At 44.2% G+C, this 21,260-nt stretch overlaps 4 protein-coding genes across 4 annotated transcripts; all 4 read right to left on the reverse strand.

Annotated features, from left to right (window-relative positions):
- Positions 1-619: 619 nt before the first annotated feature.
- cyc1 (cytochrome c-1) lies at positions 620-9,345 on the reverse strand. Its single transcript, XM_079511080.1, has 7 exons — positions 9,191-9,345; positions 3,534-3,724; positions 2,994-3,120; positions 2,508-2,665; positions 1,511-1,671; positions 1,047-1,147; positions 620-856 (listed from the first exon to the last, which is right to left on the reverse strand). Exons 1-7 carry the CDS (start codon positions 9,269-9,271, stop codon positions 752-754), a joined length of 924 nt encoding a protein of 307 aa, XP_079367206.1. The 5' UTR covers positions 9,272-9,345; the 3' UTR covers positions 620-751.
- Positions 9,346-12,433: 3,088 nt separating this feature from the next.
- LOC306930233 (cytochrome c1, heme protein, mitochondrial-like) lies at positions 12,434-13,384 on the reverse strand (the record flags this gene model as incomplete). The annotated part of the gene is made up of 1 exon (XM_079511079.1): positions 12,434-13,384. The coding sequence occupies one exon, from the start codon at positions 13,382-13,384 to the stop codon at positions 12,434-12,436; it is 951 nt and encodes a 316-aa protein (XP_079367205.1).
- Positions 13,385-14,278: 894 nt separating this feature from the next.
- LOC306929920 (solute carrier family 2, facilitated glucose transporter member 1-like) lies at positions 14,279-15,811 on the reverse strand (the record flags this gene model as incomplete). The annotated part of the gene is made up of 1 exon (XM_079510651.1): positions 14,279-15,811. The coding sequence occupies one exon, from the start codon at positions 15,809-15,811 to the stop codon at positions 14,279-14,281; it is 1,533 nt and encodes a 510-aa protein (XP_079366777.1).
- Positions 15,812-18,141: 2,330 nt separating this feature from the next.
- On the reverse strand, positions 18,142-18,330 carry LOC306929921 (cytochrome b-c1 complex subunit 9-like; the record flags this gene model as incomplete). The annotated part of the gene is made up of 1 exon (XM_079510652.1): positions 18,142-18,330. One exon carries the CDS (start codon positions 18,328-18,330, stop codon positions 18,142-18,144), a length of 189 nt encoding a protein of 62 aa, XP_079366778.1.
- Positions 18,331-21,260: the final 2,930 nt, after the last annotated feature.

Consider the following 21,260-nt stretch of genomic DNA (forward strand, 5'->3'; position numbering starts at 1 on the left):
AGCTAGTGCAATTGTCAATTTGTCATCATTTCACACCATTGGTTTCATGCATGTACGTTCTACATTCTACAATATGGTTGGAGCTCCCTCAAGTGGTCAATGTGTGTAACTACTGGAACATGAAACGGTTGCTGACGACCCATCTTGTGTAATTTGGTTTATAAACTTCAATCCAAACTTTGTACAACAATATCGTGTAGAAGGGATAGACACAGGAGCAGCTAGGACAGTTTAAGCCTTTTATTCAGGTGCTAGTACAAGACATGACGTTTCCATCTTGCGATTTTCCTCAGAGTCACAACATATCTTGTTATAAACTTCCAAACCTTTATACAACATATCTTGTGTTATAAACTTCCAAACCTTTATACAACATATATTGTGCTATAAACTTCCAAAAATGTATAGGCTATAACATTTTCCTGACTCAATTAAAATATCTCAGTGCTGCACTATAGAACATTGGTTCTCAAAGTGGGGTCCGGGCCTGGGGGGGAATGAGTCCCCAGCAAAAGTAGTTAATGTAGGTAGCATCACAAACTGCTAACCCCTAAAACCATTTTATTTTATTATTTTCATATCCCACTGTCCCACCAATAATTGAGACTTTAAACGCATCGGTTTTACTCATCACATGGTTATTTTTATTAAATATTTACAGTATACAGTAAAAGCAGAGAGTGTGCCTGCTTTTACATTATTTGCACCACAGACAGAGCAACAGATACTTGAAAGGTAGCCGACGACGGGGTTACTTAGGGGGCCTGTAGGCAATTTTGCGGCTCTTGAGCACCGACCACCTGTGCCTCTTCATATAGTAGCACAAGGGGATGAGGATGCCAGCCCCCATTAGCATCTGGATGGAGAGAGACACAGACAGAGAGAGAGACAGAAAGAGACAGGGAGAGACAGAGAGATGGGGATATCCGATATTTTACCATTAACCCATTAAAACCGGCAAAGAGAGAGTGTGTGTGTGTGTGTGTGTGTGTGTGACTGTGTGTGTGTGTGTGTGTGTGTGACTGTGTGTGTGTGTGTGTCCTAACCTTAAGTCCCATTCTCTTTCGCTGATCATGCTCTGGCTCAGCCGCCCACCTAAGGAACGTGCACACATCCTTGGCGACTTGGCTCATGGTGGCAGGGGTTCCTATGGCAACGCAAAACAGCAATAATCAGAATGACCTTCACGACGCGACAATGACAACACTGTTTGAGCGAGTAAACACTTTCTCGTTTACAGGGAATAATCAATTATGACAATAATTGGATTGGATTACAGTGTTGGCATGCATATCATTATCATGATTACAACAATAACCTGTTTACATTTTCAGGTCTCTGTTGTAAATATTTACAACAGAGTAAATACTGTACGGTAAATATTCACCCCTGGCGATCAGGAACAGTGCATCAGGAAGCGTCTACTGCGTATCATCATTTTGAGTCAGCAGCGGCACGAATCAAGAAATGAAAATAGAAAGGATCGTCCAATCCTAACACACACACGTACCGTCGTCAAATTCCAGGATCTCGTTGTACACGGGAGGCGCCATGCCGATGGCCTGTCCAGGGAAGTAGGGGTTGTAGTACATGCCCTCTCTCACCTCAACACCAGCCGGAGGGTCACAGTATCCAGTCAACAAACTGAACACATAGTCCTCACCACCGTGCCTGCACGCACACACAACGGACACGCACAGAGACAGAATCAAAACACTTTTCAGAGGGGGTTTAATAGGGTGCGGCAAGTTCCGTAAGACAGGCTAACAAAATCAATTACAACAAGAAATAATAAAGATGACACTCGGTTGTAATGACATTACATAAAAAGAAAATAAAACAAAAGAGAAATAGACATTGAAAAATGTGTGGTTTAGTTTTATCATTCAAAAATATTTAGACATACGGAATATAGATAGGCAAATAGAAAAGCATTCAAGTTGGAGTTACGTTTTGGACTAGACATTTAGAAGTTAGGTTTAGGGATTAGAGATAGTTATGCCAGATTTACACTTATTTGCACACTGCGTAGATATTAGTTTGGAATCTGTTTGGAACCTGCATTTCCAAAAGAAATTACCTCTGGTGATAAACCCAGCCCATATTTGTATACTGGGCCCTGATTGGTGCCCCACAACTTAGGGGTCAGCAAAATCCAATCACAACCGAGCGGGGCCAGATCAGATCTGCAGAGGGGCAATTTTTTTATTTGCACTGGCAGATTTGTCTGGTTTCCAGGCCAGTTGCACGCTGGTGTCATGCACCGACAAATTGCTGATCTATTCTATAAGCGATGAGTAGCAGATGTTGTAGATCTGCTATTTTGGCAGAAATGTGTAAATATAACATTCAAAAAATGTCTGTCCTAAAATGTTGATGTCCTCGTATAAGTATAATAATTACACGTGCGCGTGTGTGTGTGTGTGTGTGTGTGTGTGTGTGTGTGTGTGTGTGTGTGTGTGTGTGTGTGTATGTGTGTGTGTGTGTGTGTGTGTGTGTGTGTGTACCGTGCGTTGACGATGTAGCTGAGGTCAGGGGGCAAAGCTCCGTTGTTTGCTGCGCGGGCGGCCTCGGGGTTGGAGTACGGTTTGGGGAAGTAGTCCGACAGCTTCCCTGGTCGAGTGAACATCTCACCAGTCTCGTCTGGCCCGTCCACCACCTCCACCTGAACACAACTTAATTCATGAACACTTTCCCCCCCATTCACACAAGTTAAATGACATAGAACAGCTTCCCTTCCGTTCACGAGTTACACAAGTTATATTTTCATTGTTTAATGCGCGTTTTTAATACGTTTTAAGGTTTCAATCGGACAGAGTGGGATAGGTGACGCGTTTGGATGACCAGAAAGTCGTTTTTTAAAAACAGTGCCATGGCATGCCTGAGCTGAGACTTTTATATCAACAAAAAGGCACAAGACGATGGTAGAAATGCAAGATTGGCAATCAACTGAATTACCCATACAGAACACAAACACACACACAAAAGCTTACCTCCTCGGCGATGGTCTTGACCTCAGCCTCTGTGTGCGACACACCCACCAGGTTTCTGAAGGCCAGGTACTCCATACTGTGACAGGCTGAACACACCTGCTTGTACACTGCATAGCCACGACGTACACTGGACCAGAGAAAGAGAGGAACAGATGGCGGGGGGTGAACAAAATACAATAAATTAGACCAATGGTTCAGAACAGTCCTGACAGTTTTGAGGTGGCATTCACACTGATACAAAAACCTAAAATGTGCAGTCTTTAGGCACCGCCTTTTTACATTTAACCCTAAGAGGAATGAGCTTGTAGAGTGAGATCAACACAAATCTTCTATTATGGGGGTCCCTTAGCCCATAGACCCCACCCACTCCACTGAGTGAAGCTTCAGAGTCTGATAATCAGGCTAGATGTCCCTGACACAAAATCTTTTCAGATGGGGGGCCGTGGCCAAATAAATATCAATTTGGCGGGCCTTGACATGAAAATGTTTTGGGACCACCGATCTACGATATATAAATACAAACAGCATGCTGTATATTACCTAGCATGGTCCAGTGAAGACAGATGGCCTCCGTGACTCCAGGGATACTCGGGGGGGTGGAGCTCCAGGTCTGAGGCTTTGATCGACTGATGGAGCATGAGGGCGAGCCCCGCCCCTCCGGCTGTGACCACGCCCAGCGTCGTCAGCGCCACCTTCTTATTGCGCGGCAGGCTGGCGAAGGACATTTTTGCCTACGGACAAAATGAGAGGGCATGTGTTATGACATGAGGGTCAATTTGTCACTGATGTTAGTGCTGTATCATCACAGAGGATAAAAACACATTATTTGTGTGGTCCTGTCAAAAACCTCTTAATGAAACGAGTCTTAACGATAAAAATAAACGATAACTGAAACTGTATTCTGTGCTTTCAAAACTAACTGAAACCAACTAAAATCATAAAGAAACTGTCTCTCAACTCACTCTCCAAGGCTCTGGAGGAAACCGTGCCAGGCAGCTAATGTAAACCAGGTCATATGGACACATTTGGTCTATAAATACTGTATCATGGTAACCACATAGAATCAGAAGTCTTTATTGCCTTGACATGTAAACATGTTAGGAATTTAGTTTGGTGGGACAGCAGAGTACAGTTACAACATTAGGACAGGTGCAAAACAGGACAAGACAAAAACAACCTGCAATGACTAATGAATAAATATAAAGTAGAGAGAGTTCAAGTGTTCAGATCAGTTCAGAGCACAAGTCAGTCCATTTCACTCTGAGTGAGGGTGGAGGGAGGATAGAAGGGGGGTCAGGGGGGGGGGGACACCAGCAGCAATGAGGAGCCGTGGGGAAAAACCTGTTGTATCTGAGTGTATGGCCTTCACAGTTTTTGAGTGGTGTAAACCACTCCTACGACTGGCTTTGTTAGTCTGTCTGTGCTCAAAAAATGAGCATGGTTGCTACGGTCACCCAGTTCACCCGGGTGTGATTTCATTACGTCAGACATTACGTCAGATCAGAGCTGATCAGGCTATATAAGACCTTACACCACTCAGTTCACACAGGTGTGATTTTTAGATAACGCAACCTCCTGCCTGAGGGGAGCGGGGCAAAAGGACTGTGGCCTGGGTGAGCCCTCCTCAAAGCCCTACTCCTAACAGTATAGAAGTTAACCAGCATGGTCCTTTTTTCCATGGGCCTTTTTTGTGAGGGTGTCGATGTTGGGCCCCCACTTCAGGTCCCGAGAGACTGTCACCCAGAGGAAGCGGCATGACTCCCTGCAAGCCCCCAGTGAGTCTCTCCAAAGTTGAAGCACTCGGCCCTACTGGTAAGAGGTGGGACTGTAGGCGGACCCGTGGATTTATGACAAGGAAACCCCGTGCCGCTGGAGCTTAACATTGAGCGCCTGTTTGCACTTCCTCCGGGTGCTTCAAAACGCCACTGAGCAACTTCCATCGAAATGAGTTGCTCCGGTTCGGTCTCTATCCTTTTATTGAGTGGTGCAAACCACTCCAACAACTGGCTTTGTACCCGTGTACCCGTGTTTGTTCGTACCAAAAAAACGAGCATGGTTGCTATTGGTTAGCAACCAAAAAAACGAGCATGGTTGCTATGGTTAGTATGTGACGTCACTGACATAGCTGATCAGACTATATAAGACCTTGCACCACTCAGTTCACACGGGTGTGATTTTTACTCTATGCTCCACTGTGGCGACTGGAGTGCTTCCCAGTATGATGGGAGGGGGAGGGGCCGGTCTTTTCTTTTTCACCAAATATCTCAATAGATACTGTGATATTATGGAGAATGACTATTGGTGATTTCACCACAATGAGATTTTTAGTAATGCTTATTTTATTAAATTAAATGAGTAGCTGCAAATGATAAAACAGCCTTGTCGGTATCAGCCAGTCTACCCCTGTTTCAATGCGCTAGAACAGATCCAGATAACACTTTTAAATGCTATATTACTATATCCAAAATCCCAGATGATATAATATAGACTAGTCAGGCAATCAGTTATAGCAGTCATATTTCTACTCGCACTGTCCCGTCAGGCTTCACCGTCATGTCTCAATAATGCAATAAAGCAAATATGGCTGTGACTTAATATGTATAAAGTGGGGGTCCTTGAAATTAAAAACCTTGTCTACACTGGTATAGTGGCTATATAGCCGGTCTATTCTGCTGTCCTGCACTGTACCACTACACTACCTGAGCGCATGCTACCTCTGTGCATGAATGTCGTTTGTTACAATCAATGTCAGAGACACATTCCTCCACACAGCTAGATACAGAATCATCACATCCTGTAGCAGTAGAACAACAAATAACCACAAACATAAATGCAGTGGACAGGAAACTAACACATTTATACATTTATAGTGTGAGTGATGACGCTTATGAAAACGGTTGGCCTGGCCGCCTGGGAGAAGAAGATACAATCTCTGAGATTACTTTTATACCCTCCAGACTGCCTTATGAAATAAAATATGAAAGCTCCACTCGCCTCCCGACCGTCCCTCACTGCATTTTGTAACAAACCATAACATGACTGCAGCCTCTCAGCTAGCAGCCCTAGTGAACAGTGAACACTGCACTGCTACTTGTTTAACCTTACCTCATGGCACCACATGTAGTCTGTTAAGGATGAGGTGCATACATGTCATGTATGCACCTCATCCTTAACAGACCATTGTCTTTTAGGAGTTCCGGCATATAATTGTTTTGCATTTTGTTTTTTAAAGTACTATAATTTATCATGTATTTTTTATTGTCTCTACCAGGCCGAAGGCATGGGGAGAGAGTATGTTTGGCTTTCAAAGTTTGCAGGATTGGCCCGTTTGGAATACACGCGGCGTGGCTCAGGAGGTAGAGCAGGTCGTCCAATGATCCATGGGTCAGCGGTGCGAATCCCGGCTCCTCCTGTCTACATGTCAAAGTGTCCTTGGGCAAGACACTGAACCCCAAATTGCTCCCGATGTGCTGGTTGGTAGTGGTACCTTGCATGGCTTCTGCCGCAATCGGTGTATGAATGTGTGTGTGAATGGGTGAATGTAATGCACAATCTATGTTAAGCGCCTTGGATAAAGGCGCTATATATAAATGCACCATTTTACGTGAAATCTTTCATGGACTTTCCTACTAGGCTGAGGAATATATCCCACCCTTTTCACATTGGCCTGTTATAGCGCCACCAACAGGTGGATTTGTTTTTTGGAACAAAATGCCTCAAATCATCCAATTGCCATCCAAGGCGTAAGAAGAAATGGCACCCTTTTCACATTGGCCTATTATAGCACCACCAGGAGGCCACAACCTGACCTGGCCTGGCAGAGACCTGTCCCCCGAGGGGCACTTTATCTAGTTTGTTTTCGATAAGTGTATCACAACAAGTCGTTGGTGGTCGACCACAACTCTTTTATTCTGGTATTTTAAAATGCGTGTTGTGGACACTTTAATAAATATATCGATCTATAATCTATCCATGTGTCTATCTATGATGCTAATGTACTGAAGATTGAAGAACATGTACACACACCTGCATGTGATGCAAATTATCTAAACATAATGTACATACCTGCTATTAAACAAGCTATATGTATGCTATACAGTATACAGTATGTAATACATCTTTTCTAAGACCTTTCTATCCCATATTTCTTCCCTCTCCACTCTTCTATGATCTATCCTCTCGCTTCTTCATCTTTACACCTGTATGTAAACCTGTGATGTGACAATGAAGTTGATTCTGGGCTACCTGTAGCATACACACAGAACATTTGTTTGTATATCCCATTTTTTTTGTACATCATTTTTAATAACATGGAACTAGGCTAGCAATAAAGAAATATGTTAAGCAATGGACCCTTAATAAATGGTAATGAAATATATCCATATCTGAGAGTTGTACTGCAGTTAGAGAATAGATAATATGGCATTTGCGCTTTGCGGTAACATTAGGCAAATGAGGCCCATTATGTCACGCAACAATAAGATGACATTTCAAGTCTCCTTGACCGGGCGAAATAAACATACAGTACAACCAACACTACTCAACACGATCTCATAAGAGTGTCGGTCAGAACAGTCTTGTTGCAGACTATTCACTGATGTCAGAATCAGTCTTGTTGCAGACTATTCACTGATGTCAGAATCATGCCCCCTTTAGACGAGAACGACGTTTTTGGGAGGCGAAATACAAATGTAGACTAGCGATGGTGAATGTAAAACCATGATGAAAACAAACCCTGGTTCTTCTTGTACATGGGTGACTGGTTTATCTGGCATTCAGTCACCGACACCTAGCGACCTCGCCGACCAGTGGCATGCACATTAAAGTGTTTTCATTAAATGTGCGCTTTTGTGTAAAGGCTCGATAAAAAATGAGAAAGAACGTAACGGGACTTTGCCGTTTTCAGAATGGTGTCAACTAGCTGTTCACTGATATGACTCTTGAGAACAGTCTCATTGCAGCCAATTTCAAAATGTGCGCCCAGAGTCCCAAGACTCCCAACACATATCTCTAAAACACTAAAATGTCTCCGTTTTCAACATTCACTACCCAATTGTCCTGGTTTTCAGCAAAATAAAAAACAGCAACACTTGAGTGACTCCTCTATAGATCATGTTCTGTTCTGTTTAGAGGTCCAGTCACTAGGTGTGTGAAGTGCTAAAACAATTGTTGCCCAGCAGAAAACACCAGGTGAAGATTTCAAAACTCAAATCAATTGTCAAACATTGTGTCTCACATCTCCGCGCTAGATCAGCTATTTTTATTTGTCAAATCTGTGAATAAGGGTGCTCCTGGTTTGGGTTTGTTTCAAATATGGCCACCCTAATCTAAGAGCAGTGTCACTGCAGGTTGTTGAGTGATAAGCACTGAGAGCAGTGTAATTTTGGTTGCGTCCACCCCAGGCAGTCCTTGAGACCTCAACTCATCAGATAGATGAGTGGTTTCTCAAACTTATTTTAATTTCAAGGACCTCCATGCCTCAAGGGTTACAAGGATCCCTGGACCCCACTTTGAGAACTACAGATAGCTATTAAACCAACTTTAACCAGGCTGTTTTATGACATAATAACGATCAGACATAATTTGTCATTATCCAAGCTCACAATAAACACAAGCACGAGCTCATGCCTCATGCTGAACTATTTCAACTCATCATTCAATGTCCAAGTAATGTCCAGTAAAGACACGTCTAAAAAAAAGCCATGGAGTTCAAAGAAAACGTGTCAATTGACCTGTCCATCACCTTAACATCACATAAACTAGCATTCATTTAGACTTTACCACGCGAGGTTTTCACTGAAAAAAACGTCACGTATGCTTAAACAAGTGTACACTACGACTTTACTGTAAACTAGCCTTTATCCAGCCGGCTAATATTAGCTGACAGGTGAGGAGGACACAATGCTAAATTCAACTAGACATGCTCACATTTGATTCACATCTGTTCTAGCGTTATGGGCGAAGGCTTACGGACTTTGACATTTTTAATAAAATGTACAATAAAAATATAGACTGATAACAAGTGAATAGAGGCAACACAACCCTGTGACCTTGTGTGAGAGCATGTTGCTAACCCGGTTAGCTTAGGTGTCAGGACTCAGGACGTGGCAGAACGCTGCTGTTTTGTTAAGTTGTATTTTTGTATAATAAAGTGATACATCGTGGGGTTTGCGGGACAGTGGAGGGGTGAAGCTCACCTTGGGGCTGGTGATGGTCTTGGGGGTGTTCAGGAGAGCTCTCCCAGTCCCCGATAAAGATAGAGCTCTCAGCGCCGCCATCTTGTCTGTCTCTCTCTGCTGTCTCCCACTCTCTGGAAGGAAGACAGGACCACCACAGCTATACGCATCCCATAGCCCAGGGAGACGGGCCTGTGATTGGCTGTACTAGGGTTGTCAGGGAAACGGTTGGAAAATGTTGTGATATGTTGTGAAATAATTGCACACAGCAGGCAAATGACCACGAAAAAGTAAATGAATAATAACATATAATGGAATAACACATAATAAACTACCAACGCTTTAGTTGCTGTTCACAGATAACTTTATAAAAATGTATACGTTTTGTGTCCTTGACAACCACCTAGCCAATCACTGTGGGAGTGTCCCACTGGGCTATGGCATCTTCATCTTGACTCCGCAGAGAGTGGCCTCTCCTCTGTTTAGAGAAAAGTATCAACATTTATTCACTGTTTACTAAGATATTTTGCATTTTAAATGAAATATTTTATTGCATTCAACAGTGAACAAAAATCTGGTGGTTATCTGTGTCAAACTTGTGGGGAAACCGCGCCAACATTTTTAATCACTTTTGACCTGCATTTAGGCCTATTTATTTCTACTAATGACCTTGTGCAGTTATGCTATAACTCGATTATGGATATTCGTTTCTTCTGAAGATCTTCCTTAACTGCTTTCCTTTTACCTGCTCAGTCCATGGATCATCTACCCTTGATTGATGCTTCAAACGCATGTTAAAATTACGTTTCCACCCAACTTTTGTAAAAGTAATTTCACTGACCTCAAGTCACCTCGGCAAAAGAAGAAGGAAAAACAGCGCCCTCTGCTGTTTGTTTCTGTTCTTGAGAGAACAGTGCCCATATTTTTAGCTAGTGAGCCCTAGAGTATATTGGAGTGAGCCTAGTCATCAGTCATGTGTTTTCCTGCTCGCAGCATATACAGGTATATATTCAGGTCTGAACGCAGCTTTAGAGACGAATTAGCTGATGAGAATTTGACCCTAGATGGCATTACCTGATGGAACAGATTCCGGTTCCTCAATGTTGGAAGGCCCGTGTTAACAATTAAATGGAACTTAGTGAAGCTTAAGCTCCAGGGCCCGCAGCTTGCAGGGCCCTGACTATTTCAAATAGGTATACAGCTCTGAGCTGAAAGGGCAGTTGGTGACATCCAAGGTTCACAGTGTCTCTTTTGATGAGCTTAGTGTGATTAGGTGTTTTAAAATGTGTAAACCTAAGAAAAGTCCAGGCCCTGATAACATTGGTGGCCGTCTGCTCACTGTCCCTCGTCCCAAGGCTCTAAATGACTTCAGGCCGGTGGCATTAACATCTGTGGTTATGAAGTCATTTGAGAGACTCGTTAAGGAAGAGCTCTTGTTAAAAACAGAGTGTTACCTGGACCCTATGCAATTTGCATACAGGGCTAAGAGAGGGGTGTCCGATGCTATACCATCACCTTACTGAACGTTCTATTTAAACACCTGGAAGTTAGCAAGAAACTAAACATGCTAGGCTGCTTTTTGTTGACTTCTCATCAGCCTTCAGCACCATTCAGCCACACATACAAGTTGAAAAATTAGCTATTGGCTTAGACCCTGGTATTATTGGTTGGGTTCTGGATTTCCTCACAAATAGAACCCAGAGGGTAAGGGTGAATGGGAAGCTGTCTGGTGAATTAACATCATCGACCGGTTCACCCCAAGGTTGTGTACTCTCCCCACTCTTATACATCCTGTACACAAATGATTGCAGAAGTCAATATGCAGAAAGACATTATTAAATTTGCTGATGATTCTGTCATTGTTAGTCTGTTGGGTGATAGCGAGGTCAGCCATGGCCCAGTTGTAGATGATTTTGTTTCTTGGTGCATGTGAAGAGGCATTCTTACAACTCAACGTCACAAAGACCAAAGACATGTTTATTGATTTTCGTCGATGTCCACTAGCTCCTCAGAGCAGTGTTATTGATGGCCAGTCAGTAGAGTTTGTAACTAATTACAAATATATCGGGACAATAGACAATCGTCTCAAATTCGACTGCAACACTGAAATGTTGTGTAAGAAAGGCCAGCAGCGCCTCTTCTGTCTAAGGAAGTTAGCCAAATTTCAGGTCGACAAATCACTGATGATTTTATTTTATAGATCCTTCATTGAGTCTGTCATCTCCTTTGCTGCCATTTGCTGGTATGGCAACCTTGGTGTCAGACAGAAAAATGCCCTTAACGAGGTTGTTAAGGGGGCTAGCAAAATTGCGGGGACAAAATTCACCTGTCTGAGGCCTAGTTCACACCTACACAACAAATGTTTGGTCCGTGTGTGATGCCTGATTGCTTTTTGATTGCTCCTCCAATTCATTTTCAATGGGAGTCACATGGTTTGACCAAACATTTTTGTTTGATGAGGGGGGAGAAATCAGCGATCAAACACAAATGTTTGATCAAACCATGTGACTCCCATTGGAAAAGCATTGTGGTGGCCCAAAAAAACGACCAAACATTGCTTGATTGGTGTTTGGTACGTGTGAATGAGGCCTGATTTATATGATGAGCAGGTGCTAAAAAAAGCATAATCAATTAGAGCTGACAGCTGAGCTCTCACCCCCTATACCGGGAATATGAATTCCTGCCATTCCTGCCATCCGGCCAATGGTTAAAGACCCCTGTTACTAAACCTACCTCTATCCGGGCTATCAACAAGGGAAGCAGGAGGAGGTAGATGTAGCTACACTCGGTGCACTTTAGCTCTAGTTGCACTTTATATTTAATGTAACATCTGTATGTTGTGATAATGTTTACGTATGTCTGTTGTTGTTATTATCTGCTGTAAAACAAAGTGCCCAGCTTGGGACATATGAATAAACTTGACCTTGACCTTGAGCTGTTGCTTCTGTCAAAAAATGTAACGCAACACAGGAACCCCAGTTTCTTAAGCACTCGGTGGGAGGAGACTCAAATATAGCAGATCCAGTGTCGGGGAGCAGCATTATAACTATGGGAGCAGCAGCGATAGTGCTGGCGGTGTGCTGAACGTCCGCATATTCATTCACTGGACGCAAAGGGTCGTTCATGTGTTACGCGAATCACATTCACGTGTGCCAATTGAGCGTGCATGGGGCCTTTTGATTTGGTGGGCTCTCGCAGGGGTTGATTCGGCACAATTATGTTGGATCGCGGTTCCTGCAGTTCCTCCGGTTCCGGGGCCCAACCCTACTTGGGGGGCTCGTATTGGATCTTCCTGCTCTTGAGCACGGACCACCTGTGTCTCTTCATGTAGTAGACCAGCAGTAGGAGGATGGCCGAGCCCATCAGCAGCTTCAGGCCCATGCGTTTGCGCTGGTCGTGCTCTGGCTCGGCCGCCCACCTCAGGAACGTACACACGTCCTTGGCCACCTGACTCATGGTCGCCGGGGTTCCGTCATCAAACTCCACAATCTCGTTATAGATGGGCGGAGCCATGTTCGTGACCTGGCCGGGGAAGTAGGGGTTATAGTGCTTCGGCTCCTCCCCCGGTTGCGGTTCCATATCGACGCCGGCCGGAGGGTCGCAGTATCCGGTCAACAGGCTGAACACGTAGTCCTCGCCGCCGTGTCGCGCATTGACGATGCAGCTCAGATCGGGGGGTTCTGATTGGTTATTCGCGGCCTTGGCGGCCTCTGGGTTTTTGTAGGGTTTGGGGAAGCAGTCCGACAACTTCCCTGGTCGCGTGTACATCTCACCCTCCTCGTTCGGACCGTCCTCCACCTCCACCTCCTCGGCGATGGCCTTGACCTCAGCGTCTGAGTGTGAGACGCCCACCAGGTTTCTGAAGGACAGGTACTCCATGCTGTGACAAGATGAACACACCTGCTTGTACACCTGATAGCCACGACGTATGCTAGAGTGGTCCAGTGAAGACAGGGGCCCCGCGTGGCTCCACGGGTACTTAGGGGGGTGGAGCTCCAGGTCTGAGGCTTTGATTGAACAATGGAGCGCGAGGGCGAGCCCTGCACCTCCGGCTGTGACCACGCCCAGCGTTGCCAGCGCTACCTTCTTATTGCGCGGCAGGCTGGCGAAGGACATGTTGGACTTGGGAGTGGTGTTGGTGTTGGTTTTCAGCGTGTTCAGGAGAGCTCTCCCACCACTGCTACCGGGTAATGCGACAGATCGCAAAACCAACATCTTGTGTGAGAGTCCAATGCGTGCTGGAGATGCGTGGAGGTTCTGGTTCTGTCACTGAGACTTGAGCTGTGTTTTTCGCTGGTGGTGAACCTCTTGTTGTCAGATCACGATGAGTCGGCCGTGCCCATATATGGCATTCTGTGTCGGTTTTTCCCAACTATGGAGGCCCATGATGTCAGACAAGCCTCTAAGTAGTGTTGATAAGCGATGGCGGCAACCATAGCAACCTGATATCAAATGTAAAGGCCGGTTTCACATAATGGACCTTCACCAAGATTTTTTATTAATAATTTTTGTTATTATTATTCCATGATTATTAGTATGTCAGTATTTTCAAACATATAGCAGAGTGGCTCACTTTATTTGTTTATTTAGACGGGACAATGCATATTAATGGGCACAACCTCAGCCTGATGACCTAAAAGTCTAATATCTCTCCTGAGTCATATAAGGACATCCAACCAGGAGTCACCAGGATCCTGGATGGCTTGATACTAGGCTTAAAATAAATAATTGATGTAAATATTTTTGGAAATTTCTGTGGGAAAAATGAATCGATGGGTCTGCATCGATGGAACCAGAAAATGGCCGCAAAGACTTGCTCTTGTTTGTCTGTGAGAATGTTTTAATTTTTGAGGCGCACTAGCCCCTCCTATATACAGCTTTTGTCCCCACACGTCTCAATATTTTCTTTATTCTTTATTATTTTTTTAATTTTTATTTTGTATTATTAATTTATTAATGAATATATATAGTTTATATATATATATAGTTTAGTTTTTAGTTTTTTAGGTTTCTCACCTCACCGGCACAACAACGGTCAAATAAATCAAATAAATCAAATCTGCATACAGTCTCTTGGGTTTCTTAATGTTGTCATCGGGTGTGATTTGCCTACATTCTCACACCTGCTTCTAGATCGTCAACCTTCCCCGCTGGCAGTATATCAGAGACTATCACAGTAGGCCTATCTTCCTCCTCAGGCATCCCAAACAAGATCTTTCCTCCTGGGCCATCTGCAGACTGGCGGATCATGGTGGAGATTTCATCAAATGTTTTTCCCTTGGTCTCTGGTACCTTGAAGAAGGTGAAGATGAAGAAAGCGATCAGCAAACCGGCGAAAATGAGAAACACATATGGGCCACACAGCTCCGCTATGTACGGGAAGCTTAAGCCCACGATGAAGTTGCTGGTCCAGTTGAACAGACCAGCCACGGCCATGGCTGAGGGCCTCGGCCCCTGGGAGAAGATCTCTGGTGTGATGAACCAGGGGATGGGCCCTGGCCCAATCTCAAAGAATGCCACAAAGGAAAATATGCCCGCAACGCAAACATAGGACATCCACTTCAGCTCGTCCAGAAGATTAAGACTGATGGTCATAAGAATGGCAGAGCCAGCCATTCCCATCAGCCCTACCATCTGTAAGGGCCGACGACCGACACGCTCCACCAAAAACAATGAGACCACAGTGAAAGCTGCGTTGACCAAACCGACCCCGATAGTGGCATAAACAGGCTGCGCCACTCCCGCCTTCTCAAAGATACCGGTGGAGTAAAAGAACACCCCATTGATGCCTGACAGCTGCTGGGAGAGGTGCAAGACAATGGCGATGCAGATGGCCTGGCGGTAGAGGGGTGAGCGGAACAGCTCGAGGACGGTCACCTTCTTCTCCCTCATCATCTGCCTGTTCTCCTCCTTCATCTCCTCCATGTCGACGCTCACGTCTTTGGTGGCGCGCAGCTTCCTCAGCACAGTCTGCGCCTCGCTCTCCAGGTTCTTGTTGATGAGCAAGAAGCGGGGACTCTCAAGGAAGAAGGGCATCAGGACGAACTGCAGCAGTGCAGGGACGGCGGTGAAGCCGAGTAGCAACGGCCACAGGGTGGCGTTGCCCATGAAAGACTCCAAGCCCAACACCTGTGCGATCACGATGCCTATGACGATGGCCAGCTGGTGGACGCTTCCCAGGGCCCCTCGGATGGCAGTGGGCGCAATCTCTCCGATGTACATGGGAGCCAAGCCGGAGGCCAGACCACAGTAGAGGCCGACCACAAACCGGCCGGCGATCAGCATCTCCCAGGAGCCGGCCAGCTTGGAACAGCCCATGAGAGCTGCAGAGATGAAGTCCAGGATGTTGACCATCAACATCGAGTTCCTCCTTCCACAGCGGTCCGCAAACAGTCCCACGGCAAAGGAGCCGATCATGCCGCCGACCAGGAATATGGCGACGGTGACGGCCCAGAGAGCCGCGAGGTAAGAGTCAGGGACGGCCTCCTGGTAGCGCTCGTGCCATGACTCATTGATGAACGTCTTGATGACCTTCTCAGGGACATTAATAACCCCAATGTTGTAGCCAAGCAGGAAAGAACCGATTACGGCTATTACCACGCTCAGCATTAGCTGGAACGTCAGTCGCTTTCTGCAATCCATGGCTGTGTCATTTGAAGTTGAGAAATGAAGGCTTCTCCGTGCTTTATAAGGATGACAACAGCTCACTCTGGAGTGATGTCAGAGTGACAAGGCTGGCCCTCCATTTAAAATGGGCCGGCCAGCGTGTGGACCTCTGACATCACGTTCATGTCACCATGACTCAGCCATACCCAAATAAGGAGTACCCAGCTACGCCCCAAATACGGAGTTTGTTGTTTAATCTCAATGTGTAGTAATGTTAGCTCCATGGGTGCAAAAGGGGGCATGCCCATATATGGACATGCATATACTGATGGCACCAGCAATCTCTACATTATGCAGACAAAAACATTTTTCAATAGAATATAATAAAATAATCCAATGATTTCCATCTATAAAAATTAATTACACTATTAATAATAGTGTAAATGAAATTAGCAGCTCTACAAGCTTGCAGAGCTGCTATTGTTCACTAGTCCCGGGCCAACATCTAAAGTAATTTGTCTTTTGGATCTCAAGCAAAAACGTTTGGGAACCATGCAGTGACCACTGATCTATGACGTCAATCATAGATGAGCATATGCCTATATACATGTATGGACGTGTTGGATCTGTGGTTCTCCATATATGGAGGTCCCTGATGTCATCAGTGTGCCCATTGCCCATATATGGGTATGCCTATACATGGGCATTAAATTAGGTGATTCTGGACAGACAGAGCTGGGACAGACAACCTCCTATTGAAAGCAACTCGATCACTGTACTCATTTGGGTTGTTGTTCGCACAAAGTTTGTAGTTGGTCGATAGTGGTATATGCTCAAAGGTATGGGAACTACAAACGTACACAGACATACATTTTGCATATTTATGGTAGCTAGGACTATACGAGCACCGGCCTACTCGGAAACGATATAAGTTGGGAATGATGCAAATACGGAATTCATGACCTACGCTATTATGCAATACCCGTTTGATTGAGCCCATATGGAGATCTCTGTACGTGTGTTTGTGTCTGCGTGTACCCCACCGTTTATACCCTTATATAGAGATATATCTGTCTGTCCCAGTTCTTGGGTACCCATACCCGTTATAATAACCCTCTGTCTGTTTGTGTCTCTGAGCCCATGGAGATCTCTGCGTGTGTGACTGTGTGTCCTTTTATACCCTTATATAGAGATATATCTGTCTGTCCTGGTCCCTTTTATGGCCACATATGAGATCCCTGAAATGGGCATGCCTCGTGCATTGGTAAACATCATGGAAAGTGGACTGACTAACTAATCTAATGGCAGGTGTGGTAGAATTTGACAGGCGTGGGGACCCCCTCGAAAACGAGTTGCTGCAACTCAAGGGGCTTATCCTCTGGTGTGGCTGAGTTTGTACTTTGTCTCTGCAGGGAATAAAACTGAACTCCGTTGCCTGCCTGTCTGCCTCCGACTTACTTCTTCCATATTATTATATAGAGTATTTTAGTCGAAGTATTTTGCAAGTCAAGTCTCATGTTCGTTTGTGTGAGAAAGCAGTTCTCCTCTCTATTAGTACATTTACTTCACTAACTAGCAGGTGTGGTAGAATTCGACAGGCGTGGGTACCCCTCGAAAACGAGTTGCTGCAACTCAAGGGGCTTATCCTCTAGTGAAATTTCAAAATAAAAATAGGCTTATAGGGCATATCTATAAGGATAGAGGCGACAGCCCCACTCCCCCAGCTATTCATTTCAATGGAGTCAGTGGCGTTTTGAAGCACTGACTCCAAGTGCATTTTTAGAACAATAGAAATTAACCACTTAAGCCATTTTCACTTATATCGGACCCCCGCAGATAAAATGGAGCTGGTAATTAATTGATTTAATCAATTCTTGTTTTTTTCCTTCTTTTTGGCCTACGAAGTTGCAGCGTGGGTGGAGCTTCTTTTCCATCCACCAGCTGTTTAAAATCCAACAGGGAGAGACCTCTGCCAGACTGCCGCTCACCGTCGGCAAGAAGCATTTTCGTGAGGCGACTGTGTGGATGCAGTCACTTTTATCTTCAATATGTACTTTGCTCAGCCAATCAAATCATGGCTATGGGGTGATCACTGTGATCAGCCAATCACAAGCCAATGTTTGTGTTCACACAAACCCGGAAAGCTGGGCATAGGCCCCACCACCAGGTGTATATGTTGCTCAAGTACTGAGGGCTCAGGGAGGGTTGAGTACTTTGTCCACCAAATGGACCCTGTCGGTTCCATTTGTACACTCTCAGAGTTATGGGATTTGAGAAACACTGATTTAGGTGATGCTTAGGTGAATGCTTCTTCCTCCACCGTTAATTCTGCTACAAGCCAAGCCACAATCATCATAATGCCTTTATTATTTGTCATTTTCCTCATAATTGTGTTTGATGTGTTTCCAGAGTTTCCCCTGGTTCATCTTTTCAAATATGGCGTCTCCTGCCTGGTCGAACACCCGCTCGAAGAACGCGGCACCAACCATGATGGTTAACGCAAACGTGGACGTTCTCCTGAACAGCAAGTTGTACACGTACCTCGTCGTCACCATCGTGTTGAAGGACCTTTGTTACTTTGTTTCTTTTCCTTTTTGGTGCAACACCAGGGTTCTTTATATAGTGTGTAGTCAGTCTTGTCAGTCTGTGATGTGACGTGTTCAACCAATGAGCAAAGCTAAATTGCAGACGCAACCAGACTACTGTGTCTGTGTGTGGGAACTGCTCAACTATACCAATATAGTATAAGAAATACTCAACTTAACTGAGAGTACATCACAGAGCAATCCGGCCTCTGATTGGAACTGAAGTTTGAACAGATTGAAGAACAGAAGATTCAGACCTGTTCAGTCTGAGGAGGAGGACCAGCCCCAGAAGATGGCTTGGCCGAGGCTCCCCGAAGACCCACGGCGGTGTTTTGGGAAAGAGCGGAGGGCTGCTATATGTCTAACGTCTATAGTTTGTAGTTCAACTACAGTATTTTCTAAAAGTGTGGCGCATATTCTTAGTACTTTTATTTGGTACATTAAGTATATTGATGCCAATACATTTGTACTGTAGCCTATTATTTTGACATTTTGTAGCCTATACTTTTACTCAAATTAGATTTTGAATAATAATTCCGTATATAGAAATTTCTACATTAATGGTATTGCTACTTTAATCAGAGTTTTCCTTCCACCACTGCCTGACATGGAGTTCCATATTTAGGCATGGGCTGACTCAATGATTCAACCAGAGCATCACCACTGACCAGTACATATACCAGACCAGTACATGGGCTGACTCAATGATTCAACCAGAGCATCACCACTGACCAGTACATATAAGCATGGGCTGACTCAATGATTCAACCAGAGCATCACCACTGACCAGTACATATAAGCAACATGACAAAGTCAGATTCCCACTAATGATCAAGATGGCAGACAGAACAGTTCAAATATCTGGCAGACCAGTTCCCATAGCCGAGAAGCCAATGATGAACGTGAAACTGTGTGAGCTTGGACACTGGCTCCGAGGTCGTGACTTCACTCCAACTGGCGTCATGGCGGCCGCCCGCAGGGGTCACGACAGGTACTTCAACAAGTACATCAACGTGAAGAAGGGAGGCATCAGTGGCGTCGCCATGTTGCTTGTCGGCTACGTGGCGATCAGCTACCTCTGGAGTTACGATCACATCAAGCATGACCGATGGAGGAAGTACCACTGAATCTCCGCCGCCTTTAACCTTGGTTGAGCGGAGACCCCTAAATATCTTCGCTGAAAATAGCAGATCTACAAGCTTACGAGCCTCTCCGACAAGCTTAGAGAGCGTTGCACAGCGTACAGCTTGTTGGAAGGAGCATGAATTGACCTTTAGTCCAGGGGTTCTCAAGCCGTGGGTCGCGACTTTCCTTAATGATTATATCTGGTTTCAGTATTTATTCATGATGTATTTTCACTATTATTATGGTTATTGTAGCGGTCAATTTGTATTGGGGCGGGGGTCAGGAGACACGGCCAAAGCATTTCTGGGGGTCCCCGGCCAAAAACGTTGAGAACCCCTGCTTTAGTCTACCTTGGTGATTCTCAACCATTATCATTTCAAGGACCCCAGTTTGATGTGTATGAGGCTATGGACCCCCATTTGATGCCCCTTTTTAATTACCCCAGTCTAAACTGTAAAAGCCTCAGTGTAATAATTTAACTCTGTGAGTGTGTGTACAGATGGAACCAAATTGGTTCCATTCGTACACTCTCAGACCCCTTTTCCACCATTTGGGAACCCGTTCAGTTCAGAACCAGTTTTTAGTCCATGAGCCAGACCTCCAAAATTGGAACGTTAACTATGAATTGAGTGGACAAAACCATACCTATATTCTATTCTATATTAATATAAATTAATATATGATAACCCTTCCTCAGTAGTAGCTTTTTCATGTTTTCTATTATTTGCATATCTTCCTACATATTTAAATGTCCAATTTCAGAAAATGTGTAATAAAATAAATAAATCATTGTCTTCGTGTAAGTAATCAACTGGGGAAGTTTCATGGTGATAACTATTAATGAAGTGTTAACCTATTCACCTATCACATATAGGCCTACTGTAGGTGAACATTACAAAATGTGTGATAAATATGAAAAAGCTACTCCTTATCATATATTAATTTACTTATATTGATCCTATTAATAATTTAATATAGGTATATGGCTTTGCCCACTCAATTCATAATTAACGTTCCAATTTTGGACGTCTAGCTCATGGTCTAAAAACTGGTTCTGAACTGAACCGGTTCCCAACCGGTGGAAAAGGGGCCTCAGAGTTACAATTTGTTCTATTTTTACACTCAGTTACAGACCCATAGAGGTCCATTTGGACCCCCTAGTGGTCCCCAGACCTAACATTAAGAGTATGAGTATGAGCATGGGTAAATTTACAAAAAGATAAAATCACAAATGCAAATCCAAAGATAGCCGAACATTTGAAAGTTTGAATGAAGTTTATAGGTGATGGTATGGAATGTATTAGATTAGAGCACAAAAAAATGTCTCTTTTCCCCATAGACTCCCATTATGATGAATGTAAAAAAGGTAAATATTTCAAAATGTACACAAAAATTCCAAAAGTTGAATACACCCACGCAACACCTTCTAGCTGACATTATAGCACATTTTATTTTTGTGTGTTTTTATATTGATATTGTACACATATTATGCAGTAGCTGTTACTATCATATTCTTGATATTGTACTTCATTGTACTGTGGAAATGCATGATTGGATTTGCTTTTGGGGAACAGTACAGTGTATGGCAAGTTATATACAAAACAAAAACCTTAAAAAATATATTTTACTCTGTCTACAATGTATATTAGGAAAGGTAGGCACAGACAGCACACACCTGAAACAAACAAAATGCTTTTAGATGATTGCTTGATTGAATACTTTATTAGTCATGAATGTAAACAACACGTGGTGAAGTCAGACAGCCAGACATTAAA

The sequence above is a fragment of the Electrona antarctica genome, assembly GCF_951216825.1.
Source record: "Electrona antarctica genome assembly, chromosome: 9".
Lineage (NCBI taxonomy): Eukaryota > Metazoa > Chordata > Actinopteri > Myctophiformes > Myctophidae > Electrona > Electrona antarctica.